Genomic DNA, 19,346 nt, shown 5'->3' with positions numbered 1-19,346 from the left:
TACTTACAGGCTGTGAGTCAGAAGCGCCAGACTGTCCTTGCAAAGTTGGAACTGCCCCACTTTATAGAAACAGCCTTTGTGCACAGACGCATTGTAGGCTACTCTGCAGGTTCAGGAAACAGTCCTCCATAAAATGCGCTGCACACATCTGAATATTTGGGTTCATAGGCGGAGGGTGAACCAACTCCAAGTAAAAGCAGCCAAATGTATTAAACATAAACCCGTGTTTTTAGGCAAGAACCAGACATGGGTGTCGTGTAGGCTAAAAAAAAATGTTTAATGGGACTGAATTTGTATTTAACGTGATTACAGTTTAATAAAAACGTTAGAAATTGACATTTCCTTTCCACAGTTATTCAAACAGCGAATAAATTATATATAGAAAGTGACATTATCACTAACTTTGTTCTATCGCGAGTTTAAGCACTCTCAAAAAAACAAAACTATAGTTATAAATCACTGAAGCTGTATACACTGTGAAATGAATATCTTACTTGCATTGTATGTACATCTGCGCTTTGTTTATGATGAGAGAATTCGCAAGAGTCCGGAACGCGTGCGCACTCAAGAAAACTGATCTGTTGCAACGATGACTCATCTGAACGCCTCTGATTGACCATTGCATTCCTAAGCTCAACAGAATTGTGTGTGATTGGTTAAAATGCTCAACACTGTAAAAACGCCTAAAATTAAATACGGTGCAACATGAGCAGATCTTAATTTAATGTCGCAATGGACAATGTCTATTCATATTAACTTTGTTAGCAACAGACGTAATAGATTTAATTTGTTTGTGCAGGGGCATTTTTGTCCAATTTAGTGGCATTTTTGCCCCAAGTCCCCGACTCCCCGTGGCCAGGGGAAGGCTAAGCCTGTTGAACTGTTCTAAAACAGTGTTGTAAATACAACTTAACCACTGATTTCTAGTTGTGTCCTCTTTTGGAAGGCCAAACAAAGTAGTTTCGCTTTCACAACGAAACATATAGCGTCACACACGGCGGGCTTGTATGAGCGGAGGCTGGCGGCTAGAGTGAGGAACGGCCGGCGGGCTTTAGAACGGTGCGTCTGGTGTGCTTTCGGCAGCCACATGTGACGGCCCCGGGCTGGTCTCTGCTTCGTCCAGTTAGAACGAGCCGTTTTAGGAGGGCGTGGACAAGTCTTAACTTTTGTAAAGAATATCTCTTTGGGTTTGAGACTTTAGTCTTTGCAACTTTAGGGATCTTATCTATGCACGAACAGCTTGTAACACTCCAAAGAGAAAGAAAAAAATTAAATTGCATCGTATGACCCCTTTTATTCATATACATAAACCCGACTGATAAGGCCAATAATGTGTCTACTCTCTTTCCTTTCTAAAACCCCTGAACATCTATGTAAATGATTCTTTTAATTTTTTTGCTCTTTACATTTGATATTTTTCACTTCAGGGACGAGTATTTCAGGATGAAGGTTCAGTGGAAATCAGTTAGTGAAGAGCAGGAGATGAGGAACTCTCTCTTTCGAGGATACCGTAGCCTCATAGGTACGTTCAGCTGTGTCATAGGTCTTACAGCAAGTGTAACCGGTCACTTTCTACATCTGACTTGCTCCTGCTCTTTGATTGGACAGAACGGGATGTGAATCGAACAGACAGGCACAATTCCTTCTTTTCTGGGAATGAGAACCCAGGACTTGCACTGCTCCATGATGTACTGATGACGTACTGCATGTATAACTTCGATCTGGGTATGTCATTTTAATTCCACCTACCGACCACTAGAGGATGCTGTTATCTCTCACATCGCTCTCTCTCACTTTGCTCTTTAGGTTATGTCCAGGGGATGAGTGATCTTCTGTCTCCTCTCCTCTTTGTTACCCAGAATGAGGTGGAGTCTTTCTGGTGTTTGACAGGCTTTATGGATTTAGTGGTCAGTAAACACACTTGTTTTCTGATTGTGTTATTCAATCGATGCATTAGCTCTGGATATAAAGTCTTTATGTGTCTTTAGCACCAAAACTTTGAAGAGTCTCAAGAGGCCATGAAACAGCAGTTGCTTCAGCTCAGCGTCCTACTAAGAGCACTTGATCCAGAGCTGTGTGACTACCTGGGTAAACACAAACACACATTCTCTATAAACCTCTACTTTCTATATGTGTTTTTTCTCTTGTTGGCTGGTTTAATTTTATTTTTTAAATTTTTTTCTCTCTTAGACTCTCAGGACAGTGGTTCACTTTGTTTCTGTTTCCGTTGGTTACTGATTTGGTTTAAGAGAGAATTCTCTTTTGAAGACATCTTGAGTCTGTGGGAGGTAAGATTAAAAAGTTATTTGTATGATTTTCTATGACTTTCATTAAACAGTGTTTTTCTACTATGTTGTATGTGACTGTGTGTGTTACACAACAAATTTTGTCATGAACAAAAAAAAGAACACATTATGAATTTTATATTAGGGTAGAATTTCTGAACTTGGCTCTTTTGTAAACTCAGATGATGTCACTCTCTTAATTATGTCATTTAAAACTGAAGTTCATATTCTATTTTTAAAACATTGATATAAAATGTACCATCATCATTAATAATACATTAAATATGATGCATTTATAATTCATTTGAATTAATATATTTGAGCAAAATATACTGACTGATAACCACATATAATACAGCATGTGAACTTAAAGTAGATTTCTGTTGTATTCTGTAGTTTAATTAACTTAAAAGAATGTGCAGTCTGCTATCACAGTATATTTTTATACACAAGCAACACAAAAGTTTTGATTCTTAATACTGATTTGTTATATTCATATATTAAATATTAAAGACCCACTTCTCATCAGTGTTATATATTCTGGATTTTATATATATATATATATATATATATGTATATATGTATATATATGTATATATACTGTATATATATATAGAGAGAGAGAGAGAGTTTTTGTACTTCAACTTATTTATTTTATTACAGTTAGATGCCATGGCAACTTTTCTAATTTTCTAATTAAGTTTATGTTTTTCATCTACTATTTATTTTTATTTCATGCTATTTATACTATTTTATTTTATTTCAGCTTTATTTCAATTAACGAAAATGATTTTAATAGTTTTATTGAACATTAACAACACATGTTTTGCAGGTTCTGTGGACCCGCCTGCCTTGTGAAAACTTCCACTTACTTATGGCCAGCTCCATTCTTGAGTCACAGAAAGAGGAGCTGATTGGTTCAAATCATGATTTTAACTCTATACTGAAGGTCTGTATAGAATTGTTTTAGCCCATGGAAATATAAAGCAGAACCAGGAATATGACATACACAGTAAGCTAGTTGGTTGATTCTAAACGTGTGTGTTTCCAGCACATTAATGAGCTGACCATGAAGCTGGATCTGCAGTCAATACTCTGTGGAGCAGAGGCTATTTATTTGCAGCTGACACACTGCAAGGTGAGACGGGACAGATATGACTGCTGATATGCTATGAAAAATAACCATGGCCATGCATACTACATAATGCTTACTGACTGCTCTGTTCTCAGGAGCTGCCTTTGAAAGTGCAGGAAGTTCTTGGGTTGCGTGTCCCGTGCAGCTCATCAGACGAGAGTCCAAACTCAGAGCCCAAAGAGACAGACACCCTTCTCACTCAGTCAGAGGCCAGAGGAGCTTCATCCTGCCAGCCGTTTAATGGGCAGACACCACAGCGCACCCCTCCTACATACCCCTAATTCCAGAAGGTGATTGGCAGAAGAGGAACAGATGATTTTAATTTAACTATAATGATGAATAATCCCCCCAAAAATAATGATTAACTTGTTTATAAAATATGGGGAATGTAATTCAGAGATTGAAATCTAGATCAGCAGGAACCTAATAAAAATGAGATCAGCTGACTATTTTATATTGTACTTTCCTAAGAAGGGCCGAGTATTTTCCACATGCTGTTTAAACTGTTAAGTTAATGACTGGGCATTGCAGACAGAGTTTCTGAAGAGAGGGAACACTTACATCCTGTGATGCTTATAGTGTGAGCATTATAGTCGCAGCTCATATTTTATCTGTTAATATTTTATTCTTTTATAAGCATTAGATATAATTGTTTCATCCACTTGTAACAAAGTTCGTAGTTATGTGAAGAGGCAAGCGGGAACTGGCGAACATATAAACAAAACTTTAGTTATCAAATAAACAAACACAAAACAAAAATAAAGCGGCAGCCCCTCACAGACGACTGCCGAATAAAACACAATAAATCAACAACATAAAATGTTCTAGTCCTGGTCCTCTCTGGTCCTTCATTACCTTTGTGGGACTCTTATCACTCATGTCACCGGCCTCGCTCTGTTCCCACGGCTCTCGGCCCTGCCACACCCGTCACATTACTATACTCGCAGTACCCAAAACCATGTTATTCATTATGTATTGTATGATGATGTATATTTGTTCTGTTATCTCTGTCTTTGTTTGTGTTGCCTGTCTCTCCCTCACTTACTTTTCCCTCTCTTTACTGGCATACTCAGAAAATAATGGTGTGCACTACCATTTTGCATGCAATGTAGCAAGAGCTACTTCATATTTCTTCTTTTGTTCATTTTTAACATGAAGCTTTTTCATATGGCTAAAGAATAAAGCATTGGAATTTAGTCCCTGACATTTTGAGTTTGAGGTATTGTTCTTTGCCAAATGTCCACTTTATTGTCAGTCCTTACCCATATAAGAGGATTTTTAACCTTGACAGCCTTGACCCCCAGTACAAAAGCTTTTCAGTAATTCTTCATAACTTGGATTAAAAACGTTAGCTTTATATATGATATGCATGCATTATCTGCATTACATGCATATGCACATTAAGATAATAAAAAAATGTAATGGAAATGTGAATTTTTATTTGAATAAACAAATTAATAAAACAAATCAAGGCCATAGATAAACGTTTTTTTTTTTTATTTTATTATTATTATCTCCGTATCACAATAAACCACTAAAAAGCTTTCTCTGTAAAACTTCAAAATAACCTTAGAATGAAATTACATGTAAATGTTCATTCAGATTTTAGTTTTTATTTTAATAAATGAAAAAACAAATTCATTATTAACAGCCTAGATAAATATTTTCACTTTATTATTATTATTTATTGTAATACCCTAATATACAGTGATGAAAATCTTTCTCTGTAACATTTTATTATAATTTTGATTTAAAACATATGTATTAGCATTACATTGCGTCATGTGTAAATGTACATTCAGATGATAAAAAATGTCTTGGAAATTTTAATAAATAAAAAAATAAAGCAAAAGTCGAAGTCCTATATATATATATATATATATATATATATAATTTAAAATCCCTATTGTTTTTACCCACCTCTCTCTTCCCTTCAGATTCTCACGCAAATGAGTGGATAAGTCGGATAAAACCACTTCATCAGCTACAGGATTACAACAGATCATCCAGTTTAAGAAAAAAGCCTTAAAAGAAGAATGAACTGAGAGATGAGAACTTATTAGATCACTTTTATTTTAAATTTAATAATTTCTCCTCCTTTTTTTCTTATTATTTAGAAACCAAAAAAAATCCATGTTTAGAGTAAAATGAAGAATTGATGAACCAGAAAATCTTATATTTCAACATTTGACATATGTTTTGTTAAACCATTTAATTTATGTCTGTCACAGGACTCGCCACCAATGCTGTCATCACACAAACAAACACATTCACACACTCCATCAGCAGGTGTCTGACTGGGGTTAAAAGATCAGGGTAAATGGGGTCACTGTTGTCCACTGTCCTGCCAAATGAGCTGGAAAATGAGGGGTGGAGAACCACGCCTCCTCACCGGCCTGCTCACTGCTCTTTCTGCTGTTCGTCCTCCTCTTTTCTCTTTCCGTCTCTCTCTCGCCCTCCCTTCATTTTCCCACTGTGTTTGTTTGAATACAGCTGCAACGTATGAATTTAGCATGGCACTTAAACAGCCCTGCGATCTGCCACCCTTCTTTGTCTTGTACACAAACACACACTTTTACTCCTGAGACTCATCTTGTCACTTTTATGGCTGGCATGACCTCGCTTTACTGGAGAACAGAAAATAAGAAGAGTGTCTCATTCAAACTCAATCTGCACAGAGTTAAGCTCTAGTTAGTTTTCAAGGGCTAAAGCAGTTCAAGCAGCTCTGTGGTGTCTGAGTGAAGTCTCCCTTTGTGCATTTGAGAACTTCATCAGTTTTTAGAGGGTTATTGTGCGATGAGAGTTATATCGGACTTTTCACATTTTCACATTGTTCTGTTCTCTTTACTTTTCACACAAATGGGGAGAGATGAATATGTTATTCGGGACACTTTTTCTATTGCTTTTACAAACACCCAGACTTACAGTTTTCACCTGGTGGTTTATAAATCTGTGAAAATAAGTCATATTTAGAAATCCAAATATCATAGAGACTTAGGGTTGGGCTTATTTGACGTGGGCCAGTTAACGATCACCTAGCAACCAGTCAGAACACCCTGGCAACCACCTTAAACATCCTACTGATCGCATAGCAACCCCCTGGCAACCACCTATAACTTCCTATAGCACTGTGTCAATCAGAGACGTGTCTTCTCTATAGGTCTAAACAATGTCTTCAAACTGTTTGCTGATTTGTAAAGACATTAAACAAATTAAATTCTACAACTTTCTGAAATACATTTTTATATGAACTCAAACTAAAAATATGCTATTCACATTCAACAGTTTTTTTTACATTCACTCTATGACAGCAATTGTCTTGTTTCTGTATTTCTATCAATTCAAAAATCAAAGATTTTAATATGAATGCAAAAAATGTCTCTTAAAATTATTCCATAAAGATCTGAATTATGTTCTGTATAATTCTTAACTATATTCTGTGTAACTCTATTCTATCCACAATAATTTCTTATATTTCTTTCACCATATTCTATCATTCTATTTATGAGAAAAATCAAAAACTTGAGCTAATATAATTTTTATTTTAACCAAATTTCCCCCTAACTATTTATATACATATACATATACATTGGACTAAACAAGGCTGAATGTATTTGATGAAAAATGCAGTATGAATGTAATATCTTCTAATATATTATATATGTATTACTTCATTTGTAAAGTTGTCATGGCAAAAGTTTTGATCTTAGTGCTGGTGTGTTGGGACCACAAAAGCTATAGAAGCAAATGAAATTCACACAAATAGCTGATGTCCTGTGAATGAATGAACTAAATTATAAATAATAATAATAATAAAAAAACTGTTGCTGTGAAGAAAGGTAGAATCAGCTTTGTATGACTCATTTTTTTTTTACAAAAACTCAACTTCTGAAATGTTCAGCCACCTGTAGACGCACTGACAAATCCAGTCCTGAGGTCTCCACTTCAGCGTGTCCTGCTGTGACTGTGAGGGCAGTCCAGGAGTCGAGTGCGAGCGTGTGAAGTGTGTGTGAAGTGAGTGGGAGCAGAAGGCCAGGCACTGGTGTCTGACAGTGATTTGTAAAGAGAGACAATACGGCTCATTGACCTGCCGGTTCCACTGTCTGTTGCACATACTTCGCCCAGCCCTCCCATGAGGACTCACCGCTCTTTAAACAGGACACCAGATTGCCACAGGCCCAGGGAGGGGGTGAATGAGTGTGTGCTGTGTGAGATGGAGAGGCATAATGGGAGACTCATTGCTTTGACAATGAGATTCCACACAAAACGGGGGTGACGGGGTGATTAGGTGGCACGTGAGCAAGTGTGACTTCAGTGTGAAGAACACAGAAGTTGCACGCTCTCCAGCTCTACCCATCAGTCTCAGTCTCTGTCTCACATTCGTGTATCAGATTTCAAAAAGCTTTTCCATCTGCTCTGAGCCTGATGTCATTTCAGACCTGGAAAATCAGGTGTTCTGGGTTATCAGTTTCAGTCTTACTGCAGTTTTTGTAGTAACAGCCTTTTGAGGCTTCATTGCAGCCACAAAAGGCTGTTACTACAAAAACTGCAGTGATAAATACCAATAAATACCAAAATCCAGTGCTAAAAACCAAACTCGTTCAATAAAGTAAAGCACTTAACTAAAAACTCTTTTACATTTTCAGTTTGTCACATGAACCTTAACCAACATTTGAGAACTCTGAACATGTGCACGAGTTGTTAAATTATTCAAATATTAAATGAGAATCTCGGAGGGTAGTTCAAGTAAATATTTAAGGTCTGCCTGACAAATGTTTTGGAATCTTTGTTTTAAAAGTTCAGTGAAAGTAGGTGCTTAACTTTTAGAAAATATTGATCTAATTGTATTAGTATGATATGAGTTCTGTTTTCTATTCCCTTATTGTCATTTGTATAATATAACCATACATACCAATGTATAATATAATATAATAATGATATATAATATAATATCATATAATAATAATAATATAATATAACAATTAAATTAAATAGGCACGATTTAATTTAATTGTTATATTATATTATTATTATATAACAATATAACATAACAATTAAATTAAATCATGCCTATTTAATTTAATTGTAAATTGTAAAAATAATTACTATAAGGTGGTATTCAATGATAAACTTCTATTTTCCATAAACTTAAGAAATATTTGGTTATGTTTTCTTACAACATAGGGTTGAATGGTTCAGCTTTGAGTTAATCATTAAAAATAAACTGAAACTGAATACTAATTCAATATGATGTCAAAATTAAGTCTGATGAGAAACAGACCAAAATCACAATTTCTGAGAGATACAAACATTTGATATGTTTTTTAAACTCACTACTTTTTTAGTGCTAGGTTAGTGTTATGTTAGATAATAGTTCATCTAACATTTCTAATGGGTGTCACGAGACAAAAATGCCATTCATGTCTCTAATGCTAAAGTTATGAGAACATATTTGTGGAATGTGCCTTGAGAATGCTTTAAACACCATGACCTTCAACCACTAGCAGGACTTTGTCAAATACATCACAGTCCATGAATTACTGCATATGCTGTTTTAAATCTTTATTTGAAATATAGATGTGTAAATGTAATCCCACCATCTTTATCTGATACCCTTCACTGTCAACAAACATCCAGGTCTTATTGTTATTCATTCCCATTGTCACAGCATGGTGATGACCTCTTTCTCTTCTCTCTCTCGCTCTCTCTTTTCTTGGCTCAGTGACGGTGACAAGCTGTTGCTCTGTCCCTCTGGGCGACTCCCTCTCCTGTCTGCGCTCCTCTCTCCTCCCTCTCTCTCTCTCCCTCTCTCCACCTGTTGATGCCATTGTTGCTCAGCCAGCATTGTGGTCTTTTATTTTTTTACTCCACTCATTTTACACACCCCTCTTTTATTCTTCACTTTCTCACTTTTTTCATCAGCAGTCACCCTTTCACTCAGAGGATATATAAGCGGACCGAAGAGAGAAGGCAGCTGAGAAACGCACACAGACACTCACTCACCAGCACACATTTAAATCCAAGCACTTTCAAGAGGGCAAGGACGTTTGCACAAGCTCTTTTACTCGGGACCAAGACTTCTGAGACACACTTGGGACAGCTTCAGTATTGGATCACATCTGCTGGCAGGAGTGATGTCTGTGTCTCTGTGGTGTGAGGAGGAAGAGGGCCAGGACAAGACTCAGTCTTCGGTCCGAGCCCCATGGGACCCCAGCGCCTCCGGACTGAGGGTTATTCAGAGACTTCTGCAGTCAGAGGAGAGATACCTGCCATCTCCTCTCTACATCTCTCTCATCCAGAGAGAACCACAGCGCAGAGAGGAACTGGCCAAGTGGACCATGGAGGTAGTTTTTACATGATAAAAAACAAAATCCAGTGCAAGTCAAATATGTTGTTCATGTTTTTAATATCAGTAATTTTGTATTTTAAGCACTTTTTACAATTAGTGTACAAAATTCATAGTTATAAACAAAAGTTGTAAAACAAAGATTATTAGTTTTACAAAAAAAAAAAAGTTTTGCTGCTTGAGAATTTTATATTTATTCAATATTTCACTTTTACTTTCTAAACTCACTAGAAAGTTATAAAGGAAAAAAACTCCATACCATTTTTGTCAGTATAGGGCCTGAAACTCTTAAACTAGGGATTCCCAAATTGTGGATATGTATGTGAGTTGCTGAAAAGCGAATAATTAATTAAATTATAAAAATGTCAAATTAAAATAAATAATTTTAAAATTAAACAATTAAAGTAAAACACTAATAACAACAGTGAAACACTCTGAGAAGCTGGGCAAGTGGACCATGGAGGAAGATTTTGGGGCTTTCTGGAGATCTGTAAACTGCTTACAATGGTTTAAAAATATAGTCGTCACACCTAGGCTCCAAAAATACAAAAATATAATAACTGACCATTTCATAGGTGGCGTTTCGAGCACGCAGGCTCTTCTTCAGACAATTAAAAGTTTTAAACCCACATGCCTTTATACAACAGGTGATTAATCACATGACACAAAAAAGTAGCATAAAGCCATGAAAAAAACAATACTAAAAATAATACTAAATATGAAAGTGTAGTTCTAAATATACAACAGTAATGACAATGTCAATATTACCTGCGTTTATTATCCTAAAGAAAAATATACTTCATATTTTCATATTTATGTTTATAATTAAAGGGATGGTTCTCCTAAAAATGAACACAAAGGAAGATATTTTGAATAACGTTTCAAATGTTTTTGTCCATACAATTAAAAAGTCAATGGAGCTGAAAGAACATCGGACCCACTGACTTTCATTGTATGAGCAAAAACACTGAGATATTTTTCTAATAAAGAAAGTCAGGTTTGGAAAGACATGCATAAATAATGACAGAATTTTCATTTTTGAGCGAAGTATCCTTTTAATAGCAAATTATTTGAGGACATCAGATCAAAATGAAGCATACTAACTGACAGGGACAACGTTTCTACAGTCCTTTATATGTTTGCTTTGACTATGAGGGTTTTTTTTTGGTGCTGTTTAAATCTTCCTCTTCTGTGTTTTCATAGGTGTGCTGTGAATGTGACTGCGATGAGTCTGTATTTCCCCTGGCTGTCTCACTGTTGGATCGATATCTGTCGGCCACTCTATCCCTGCCTGTCTCTCCATCATGTCTGGCTGCAGCTTGTGTTCTGGTGGCCTCAAAACTGACAGAAAGTGACACAGTTAGTGCAGATGCACTCTGTGCGGCAGCAGAGTACGACTTTCTCTCATCAAACCTGCGGGTGAGTGTTTTTAAAAAATCAATCAAAATTCACTGAAAGCTCAATATTATGGACAATGTTGTCCAAAAGTCTGAAGCAATAAAATAAATCATTAAAAAATAGTGCTGTTTTGCATTTTTCTAATTTAACACTTTTTTTCCCCATTAGAAATGAAATAATTTAAGTGAAAAGTTTTGGAGAAAAGAACTAAAAGATGAATAAAAATGACATATACACATGCATTTAGACAGTACAAGTCAGTATATGCTTACTCCGGCAGGAAGTGGAGCGTGTGGTCCTGGCGACTCTGCGGTGGGATGTGGCAGCAGTGACCCCTCAGGACTTTATCCCACACTTCCTGCGCACGCTCGGGGAACTCAAGGATCGTGACGTGCATACAGGAGACTTTGTCGCAACGCTGCGGCGCCACAGCGATACACTTGTTGCCATGTGTGTGTGTGACTCACGCTTTCTGGGAACACCTCCATCACTGGTTGCAGCGGCTGCACTGAACTCTGCCCTGCGGGGTTTAAGAGCCAAGAGTGCGGGAGAGCTGAGTGTCATGACCTCTGCCCTGGCCACACTCTGTCAGACTGATGTGGTAAGCGAAGATTTATCTGAGAGAGTATGAGAGAACTAAACATAAAATAACAATAATAATCATTTTTAGAGAGAGAGAGAGAATTATTATTATTATTATTATTATTATTATTATTATTATTATGTTCCTGCTTGTATGTCTCTTTGACTCTTGTTAACTATTCCTGCTTGTGCCGACAGGCGGTGCTGCAGTGCTGCACTGAGCTGATAGAGGGAGCTCTCAGGGAGAGACTGAGGAACGGAGCACACGAGGAGAAAGATGATGATATTGAAGATGAAAGAGCCAGCACACCCACAGACCTAAGAGAAATAGACTTTTAATGCAGGGTTAATTATGATATTTATTGCGTCTCACTTTTATTTATCAGTAAAACTGATTTAAACACAATGTGACATTTATGTGTTGTCTTATGTAACTTCTGAAGTGATCTAATTTATAATCATTTTTATTTATTTGTTTGAGGGATTACGATTTACTTGTGCCATATTTATGAACTTCTATTGCCATAACTGTAATTGTGACTTCTTATGCATTTCAGGTTTATCCTTTTCACTTTATGTATTACATTTCTACGTTTTATATGATCATATTATTTATTGTGTGCACATTTTTATATTTAATTTATTTTGTTTGTCAGTGTTTCAGCTTGTTTGTAATCAAAGTGTTGGGTAAAAACGAATATCTATTTTTAGAATTAAAATAAAGGGTCTATGTTTGCCAACAATGTGCATCTCTCAAAGTCTATTTATCAAGAAAGAAAGAAAGAAAGAAAGAAAGAAAGCAAGGTATTCTAAAAATGTAATTAGTTAGGACTCTCAACGTCCATCTAGCACAAATAAAATATGAAACAAGAGTAAGAAAGAAAGAAAGAAAAACATTGTGCAAGATCTTCTAAAAACTAAATTAATCAATCTTGGTCCTTGCGGTTTTTTTTGCAAAGTTTTATTATTATTATTACGTAAATAAAAAAAAAATAGAACATTTTTACTTTACATCCAAATAACGGTTGTTTTGTTTAGGGACACTTACATTACATTGGCCTTTTTGGTAAAGTGGATTAATGGAATTATATTTTTAAAAAGTTATCCCATTTATAATTTTGATAATTAACGGTGTTACAGATACAAAATACTGTAGGTTCATGTTTGCAGAAAGCGTCGCGTTTGGATTGCATCATTAATGCGTCATAATTCATGGCCGCACTTGTTTTTGAGGCAGCAACGCTGAGTAATTTGTAGTCAGAGGTTTCACTCACCGCTCAAAGAGGATCTGACCCAGTGGTAAGAGAACTCGCCGTGTATTTGATTTAGACGATAGAGTTTCAGACCAGACGACTCTACAGACGTCGGTAGATGTCCGTGACTGTTTTTCTCATGAAGTTGAGAATTGTGATTGTGAAACATGTTCAGTGTGTTTTCGCGAACTGTCCTACAGACTTCCTTTTCTTCGGCTGCTCTCTCTCTTATCATGATCGATGTGTACTTATATAAATAAACCTGTCTGCTTAAAGAGACCGCTTTCTCTCTAAAAATAAGCTAATGATTCTTTCGTGTCAAGGTATACCTTTAGGGTGAAAGTAAATGCTGTCTAATCGATGTATACAAAGGTATCCCAGGATGACTGGAGTCTTGAAGGTGCTGCTGCTTTTGTCTCTGTGTCTCGTGGTGTGGACAGTGCCAATAGATCGCAACCAAGACCCTCCTGAGGAGGAGAAACCAGAGGAGAATGCGGTAAGACAGGTCGCAAATCTTGCTCATAGACTAGAACATGCCATGTGCATTAATCATTTTGTTCAATATTAACTTGCTCTCTTGTTTTGGCTGTATGTGCATATCTCAGGATACTGGTCTGTACTATGACCGTTACCTCAGAGAGGTGATTGAGGTGTTGGAAACAGACCCTCACTTCAGAGAAAAACTCCAGACTGCCAACACAGACGACATCAAGGTAAAGCACTCACTATGTAGAGCACAACAACAGTAGGGCTCCAAATGGAAGAATCCCATTCCTCTTCTTTATAAAAATGATAAGGTATAAGTATCCTTCAAGACAGACCTACCAGGAGCTCAAGAGTAAGTTATAACATATGCTTCCGTAGAGGTCACAAGTAAGTTTGATTTCAGCTTAATTTTTAATCTAGTTGGTCACATACTCTCACAAACAACTTATTTTTATATAATCTTCCGTCTGTTTATTTATTTATTTATAATTATATATAAATGTATTTTAATAATGTGTATTGTATTTTATGTGTGTAATGTATTATAAACTAAACACTTAGTTTATAACTAAACACTGTATAAAGTATACAGTGACTATTAGTCAATTACTGTATGTATCATTTTTTTATATAATTGGGGATGTGTAGGTCATTACCTCATAAAATACATTAAGTACACAGTCTTGTTTTGCTTTTTTGTTGTTGTTGCTTCAAATTAAAGTTTGTAATGTGATTCATCACAGTGCTGGTTCATGGTTCAAAAGTGCTTTTTTTAATTTATTTTCTTTATTATGAACTCTAGGAATTTTTATAGATTTTAATAACATGTATTTTATATTTATTACATACTTCGGTACAGTGATTTTTAGTTCTTATACATTGTATTGTTATTTTTATAATTTTATGTAATTTGAGATGTGTAGGGCATTGCTTCATAAAAGACATTAGGGCCTTTCGCACCGCTTTAGTTCCAGAACTAAATGTACAGTACATTTGCTACAAGTGCCTGCACTTCAGCGTCCGTCCATCTATCGCTGTTCTCCATACTTGCGAAATAAGTTGACACAATGTTTACAGTATGTTTACACGGCGTTTTAAATCATGGCGAGTGAGGGCGTTTTTATACGCGTTTGGCCAATCAATGTCTACTTACGTCACGATTAGTACCAGTTGTGCTGGTTAGACCCTGCTCCGGAGTAGGAGCTCATTTGGTTCTCGAAAAAGGCAGTCCGGTACTAAAATAGCACCCAGTTCTGGCGGTGCGAAAACGCCAAAAAGTGGGTAGTTCCACAATTAGTTCTGGTACTATGAAAAGGTTTCCGCGGTGCGAAAGGCCCTAATAAGTGCATAGTACTTGTCCCATTGTTTTTTTCTTAAATTTTCATGCTTTTTTGCTTCAATTCATTAAAGTTTGTAATGTTGTGATTCATCTCGTTCATGGAGCTGGTTTGTTTGAAAATGAATGAGGAAAATACCAAATATGCAATATGTCTCTAATGCTGTTTTGCCTTTGAGCATTGAAGTTTTATCATTTCATCTGTACTTTATGTCCTTAATGGAAAGATACTGTGTTTTAGAATGGACGCCTCAGTAAGGAGTTGGATTTGGTGGGCCACCATGTGAGGACGCGACTGGATGAGCTGAAGAGGCAAGAGGTCTCACGCCTCAGGATGTTGCTGAAGGCTAAACTGGACGGCACCAACGCACAGAGTGAGTGTGTTTGTGTATTACTCAAGTGATACTGATGAGCAAGAAAATCTGTTGACGTGACTCCGCGCATGTTCACGCAAATGCTTTGTTGTGATTGCAGGTGTTCAGATGGATCATGCCTCCTTGTTGAAGCAGTTTGAACATCTGGACCCTCATAATCAGAACACTTTTGAGGCCAAAGACCTGGAGCTGCTTATCGTCACGGTAACACCCATTCTTAACATGCCATAATGTGAAATTGCAAAAAATCATAAACCAACAACATAGATTGACAAGCATTCAGTACATACTTGTTCAGCAACTACATTTAACCTTCACCAAGTTTCAAATGCGAGTAAATAAAATTCTGATCTTCTTTTCTTGTTTCTGTGTTAATCCAGATTTATCAGATTATAGTATACATATTTTTTTTTTAACCCTTTTTATTTTTAAGTTTCCTTTATTTGATTTTTCTATACAAAATAACAAGAGATAACCGACCCATTCACCATAAGGGAAAATTTCACAATATTATTACCACAATTAACAAAATCCCAGCCAACTGCATACAATAAAACAGTGAAATAAAATATAGGGCAATAAAATAAAATTAGAAAAAAAAAGAATAATACATAAAAACACAATACATAATTTAAAAATAAATAATAAAATCAACTAAATAAAAATAAAGTGAAGAGTCATACACATTTCTTGTGCTTATTTGTTAGGCCACTAAAGATCTTGAGAATTATGATGCAGAACGTCATGAGGAGTTTAAGCGCTACGAGATGCTGAAAGAACATGAGAGGAGGGAGTACCTGAAGAGTTTGGACCAGGAGAAGAGAGAGGAGGAGGAGAAGAGAATCGAGGAGCTGAAAGAAAAGCACCGACGACATCCTAAAGTTAACGCTCCGGTGAGGGGGTGAAGAAAGGGAGATGTATGGATAGATAGATTGATTGAGATTTTGCTAAGTAAAACTTTCTTCGTTTACTTCCTTTTCATCCTTTCAGGGTAGCGTGGATCAGTTACGGGAGGTCTGGAAAGAGACAGATGGGCTTGATCCACAGGAGTTCAATCCCAAGACATTCTTTAAGCTCCACGGTGAGCCTTTTTGTCCTCAACCAGTCCATAAGCAGCCGTTTCACAGGCAAAATGAATTGAATTGCATTTTCTCACTTAGATACAAATGGTGACGGTGTGTTGGATGAGCAAGAGCTGGAGGCCCTCTTCACAAAAGAGGTAATGTTTCACCTTTGAGGTCGGTGAATCATTGCAATCTGTTATTGACAGTGATGGAAGCCTCTGAGTCAGTAGTTAAGACTCTAGTGGGCTCTAATGGCTGTCCTGAGTAAAACATCATCAACAGAGGAATCCATAAATAAGTAAGATGGCACCGCACATGGCCGCCTCAGTGCTTGGCTCTCCAGTGTTTGTACTGTTTTTGTTAGTTTTTCCTGTTTTTTGTTTCTCAAACACGATATTATTCTTTTTATTATCTGTGTCCTGTCTTGTCACTGTCATTCTGTTGCACTATGGAGCTTCTGTCACTAAAACAGATTCCTCGTATGTGTAAACATACCTGGCAATAAAGCTCATTCTGATCTTCTGATAATGGCACGTTTGATGAAGCTCATGAAAGCTGTTCTTGACATGCAGAAAACGAGCAAATGGCAATAACTGAAAAGGTGCAAGCAGTTACTATCTTTCCGATGTGTTCATCTTTTCTTTTTTACTGTCTTAGCTGGAGAAGGTGTATGATCCCAAGAATGAAGAGGATGACATGATGGAGATGGAGGAGGAGAGGCTGAGGATGCGGGAACATGTCATGCAAAACGTAAAACCTTCACTTTCTTTCACAGTGACTCTTATTGAGTGTGTTTATATGTATAAAAAAATGCTAAAAACTAAACCCAAATCAGTTCAAAAAAGCCTAAACGCTGTGTTTACATGAAATCATTTTGAATTTTTGTGAGTTTTTCTTTGGTTTTGTTTAAAATGTGTGATAAATGAACACTGAATAAGCTGTTAGAATGTCCAGGCAAAAATGTTATAAGAGTGTGTATGTAAATGCATTCGTTCAATTTCTCTCTCTTTCCCTTTATCTGTCTTTCAACCTTCAGCTTTTTAACACTTTCACAATGTGTGGAGCACCAGTGACTCCATCCGTTCTGTTCTTTCAGGATGCATGAGATGAAGAAATAGGCATTCTTTTATCTGATTTAAAATGTTCACTGCATTAGTCTTTTTTTTTTTTTTTTAATTGGTTACTAAGTTTGTTTTAATTACCTTTAAACCGTTCACTTTTAAATGGCTTTTTCCTCGCTCGCTGCTTCCTCTCACTGCAGGTAGATCTCAATCATGATAGACTGGTCAGCCTGGAAGAGTTCCTCAAATCTACAGAGAAGAAAGAGTTTAACAATCCAAATGAATGGGAGGTTAGAGTCAGATTTAGATGCATGTCCCACTTTATTATACTGTCTTTGCATGCTAGTGTTTTGTGCCAACTCATTATCTTTCTACACTTAAAGACACTGGATGATACAAAGCCAGTGTACACAGATGAGGAGCTGCAGCGCTTTGAGGCAGAACTTCAGGATAAGGAGATGGAGCTTGGCAGAAGGGCGGAGAAATTACGACAGGAGCAGGAACTTCTCAAAGAGAGTAGCAAAGTTCTAGAAGCCCAAAAACGAGAATATCAGCAGGTAAAAGGCTGGTTTCAATTGGTTGCAACCCTTTTCTTGTGTTGCCTTTATATAATTAGAATAGCTGTATGATTTCTAGCTATTATTACAGATTTTGGTTACACTTTATTTTAAGGTGCCCTTGTTACAGTGTAATTATACATTTAAGTACCGAGTAATATTAATTAGCTTACTTACTATATGGTTAGGGTTAGGATTAGGGTTTGGCTTAGGGTTACTTGCATGTAATTATGCATAATTAATTGTTATTATAATAGTAAGTATGTGTAACAAGGACACCTTAAAATAAAATGTTACCGAGATTTCCTTTGGTAAGAATGCTTGTAAAATAATATTTTAAAATAAATAAATACAACATATGTGCTTGTCTAAAATAATAAAAATTATATTTGTATTAATTAGAAAATTAATATTAACTAACAATTACACGTTTAAAACTCAACATTTTATATTATACATTTTGTATACATTTAAGTTTGTTGTTTTTTGTTTTTGGCACATTTGTAAAAAAAAACTCTTACTGTTGAGCCCATAATAAAACAAATGATTTTATTTAATTTACAACATCAGTACTGCATATTATTGTATTTTTTATACATTATTTTGATGCCAGAGAACTGAGAGCTTGTTTTATTTCTAATCAGGCAGTAATGGAGATGTCACAAAAACAAAAGGAGCAACAGGCACTGAATAGACAGCCTCCCTCAGGTCCTAATGGAGAGCTCCAGTTTCAACAAGAGATGCAGAAACTAGCAAATGAAGACAGTCAAGGTGAGAAAACTGAAATTAATAATCCATGATTCAACATTTGGTTAACCTTACATGATATCATTTTAGAAAAATTGACTATTTACACTATGAAGGTGAATGTTTCAGTATGGTAAACATTGCCTGTTTTGTCTTTTTGTTTTTAGTGGTGAAAGTCCCAGTCAATCAGAATGGAGTTCAGAATAACCTACCAGCTGAGCCACCACAGAATCTTCCTCAGCACACCTCCTAACACAAACACATGCACACTTCTACCTGATTTAAAATTTTCCAGAACCTGTCACACATACAAGCCTACTGACTTACCCTGTTCTTATCCTATTCTCTCAGCATTACATAACTAGACCAGAACAACAATAATTAACAGGATACACTCCTCAAATACATACTCGTGGTGTTTTCTGCTTCATCCTCAACCAAATATGCTCAAATCCTTAAAGGAACACTCCACTATTTTTGAAAATAGGCTCATTTTCCAACTCCCCTAGAGTTAAACAGTTGAGTTTTGGCTAGGAACTATACTCTCATTCAGGTGTAATAATCAAGGAACTTTTCTGCCGTACTATGGGTGCAGCAGGCGCAATGTCATTACGCAGCGCCTGAAAACAGGCTTATTGGAAGTTACCTAGCTGGGGACTATTTTCAGGCTCTGCGTAATATCATTGCAATGAAAGTATAGTTCCTAGCCATAGCCATTTTGA

General features: G+C 36.3%; 3 protein-coding genes across 3 annotated transcripts in view; all 3 read left to right on the top strand.

Moving 5' to 3' along the window:
- LOC107680857 (TBC1 domain family member 17-like) overlaps nucleotides 1–4,624 on the top strand; it is a 9,943-nt gene extending 5,319 nt beyond the window's left edge. Inside the window, exons 10-17 of the mRNA XM_016476915.1 lie at nucleotides 1,428–1,522; nucleotides 1,609–1,725; nucleotides 1,807–1,907; nucleotides 1,989–2,088; nucleotides 2,191–2,288; nucleotides 3,118–3,234; nucleotides 3,337–3,423; nucleotides 3,516–4,624. Of these exons, the coding sequence (XP_016332401.1) occupies nucleotides 1,428–1,522; nucleotides 1,609–1,725; nucleotides 1,807–1,907; nucleotides 1,989–2,088; nucleotides 2,191–2,288; nucleotides 3,118–3,234; nucleotides 3,337–3,423; nucleotides 3,516–3,701 (901 nt within the window). The 3' untranslated portion in view covers nucleotides 3,702–4,624. The remainder of the gene's footprint in view (nucleotides 1–1,427; nucleotides 1,523–1,608; nucleotides 1,726–1,806; nucleotides 1,908–1,988; nucleotides 2,089–2,190; nucleotides 2,289–3,117; nucleotides 3,235–3,336; nucleotides 3,424–3,515) is intronic.
- Nucleotides 4,625–9,331: 4,707 nt separating this feature from the next.
- LOC107680849 (G1/S-specific cyclin-D2-like) lies at nucleotides 9,332–12,108 on the top strand. Its single transcript, XM_016476902.1, has 4 exons — nucleotides 9,332–9,764; nucleotides 10,970–11,185; nucleotides 11,445–11,765; nucleotides 11,945–12,108. The coding sequence occupies exons 1-4, from the start codon at nucleotides 9,555–9,557 to the stop codon at nucleotides 12,083–12,085; spliced, it is 888 nt and encodes a 295-aa protein (XP_016332388.1). The 5' UTR covers nucleotides 9,332–9,554; the 3' UTR covers nucleotides 12,086–12,108.
- An 833-nt stretch (nucleotides 12,109–12,941) lies between these two features.
- LOC107680880 (nucleobindin-2-like) lies at nucleotides 12,942–19,140 on the top strand. Its single transcript, XM_016476951.1, has 13 exons — nucleotides 12,942–13,045; nucleotides 13,372–13,495; nucleotides 13,605–13,712; nucleotides 15,063–15,195; nucleotides 15,296–15,399; nucleotides 15,903–16,088; nucleotides 16,186–16,276; nucleotides 16,356–16,414; nucleotides 16,917–17,009; nucleotides 17,521–17,610; nucleotides 17,704–17,877; nucleotides 18,522–18,648; nucleotides 18,792–19,140. Exons 2-13 carry the CDS (start codon nucleotides 13,382–13,384, stop codon nucleotides 18,875–18,877), a joined length of 1,365 nt encoding a protein of 454 aa, XP_016332437.1. The 5' UTR covers nucleotides 12,942–13,045; nucleotides 13,372–13,381; the 3' UTR covers nucleotides 18,878–19,140.
- The last annotated feature ends 206 nt before the right edge of the window (nucleotides 19,141–19,346 follow it).

The sequence above is a fragment of the Sinocyclocheilus anshuiensis genome, unplaced genomic scaffold (assembly GCF_001515605.1).
Source record: "Sinocyclocheilus anshuiensis isolate Anshui unplaced genomic scaffold, SAMN03320099.WGS_v1.1 scaffold1230, whole genome shotgun sequence".
NCBI classification, from domain to species: domain Eukaryota; kingdom Metazoa; phylum Chordata; class Actinopteri; order Cypriniformes; family Cyprinidae; genus Sinocyclocheilus; species Sinocyclocheilus anshuiensis.
The sequence above is the reverse complement of the archived record's forward strand: the minus strand, read 5'-3'. Positions and strand labels throughout refer to the sequence as shown.

Excerpts from the sequence above, each read along its gene's own strand:
- LOC107680849 (XM_016476902.1), top strand. The coding sequence starts at position 9,555 with ATGTCTGTGTCTCTGTGGTGTGAGGAGGAAGAGGGCCAGGACAAGACT. Across the intron at positions 9,765-10,969 it reads TGGCCAAGTGGACCATGGAG|GTGTGCTGTGAATGTGACTG; the intron begins GTAGTTTTTACA and ends GTGTTTTCATAG. Across the intron at positions 11,766-11,944 it reads CACTCTGTCAGACTGATGTG|GCGGTGCTGCAGTGCTGCAC; the intron begins GTAAGCGAAGAT and ends TTGTGCCGACAG.
- LOC107680880 (XM_016476951.1), top strand. The coding sequence starts at position 13,382 with ATGACTGGAGTCTTGAAGGTGCTGCTGCTTTTGTCTCTGTGTCTCGTG. Across the intron at positions 15,196-15,295 it reads GGACGGCACCAACGCACAGA|GTGTTCAGATGGATCATGCC; the intron begins GTGAGTGTGTTT and ends TTGTGATTGCAG. Across the intron at positions 17,878-18,521 it reads AAAAACGAGAATATCAGCAG|GCAGTAATGGAGATGTCACA; the intron begins GTAAAAGGCTGG and ends ATTTCTAATCAG.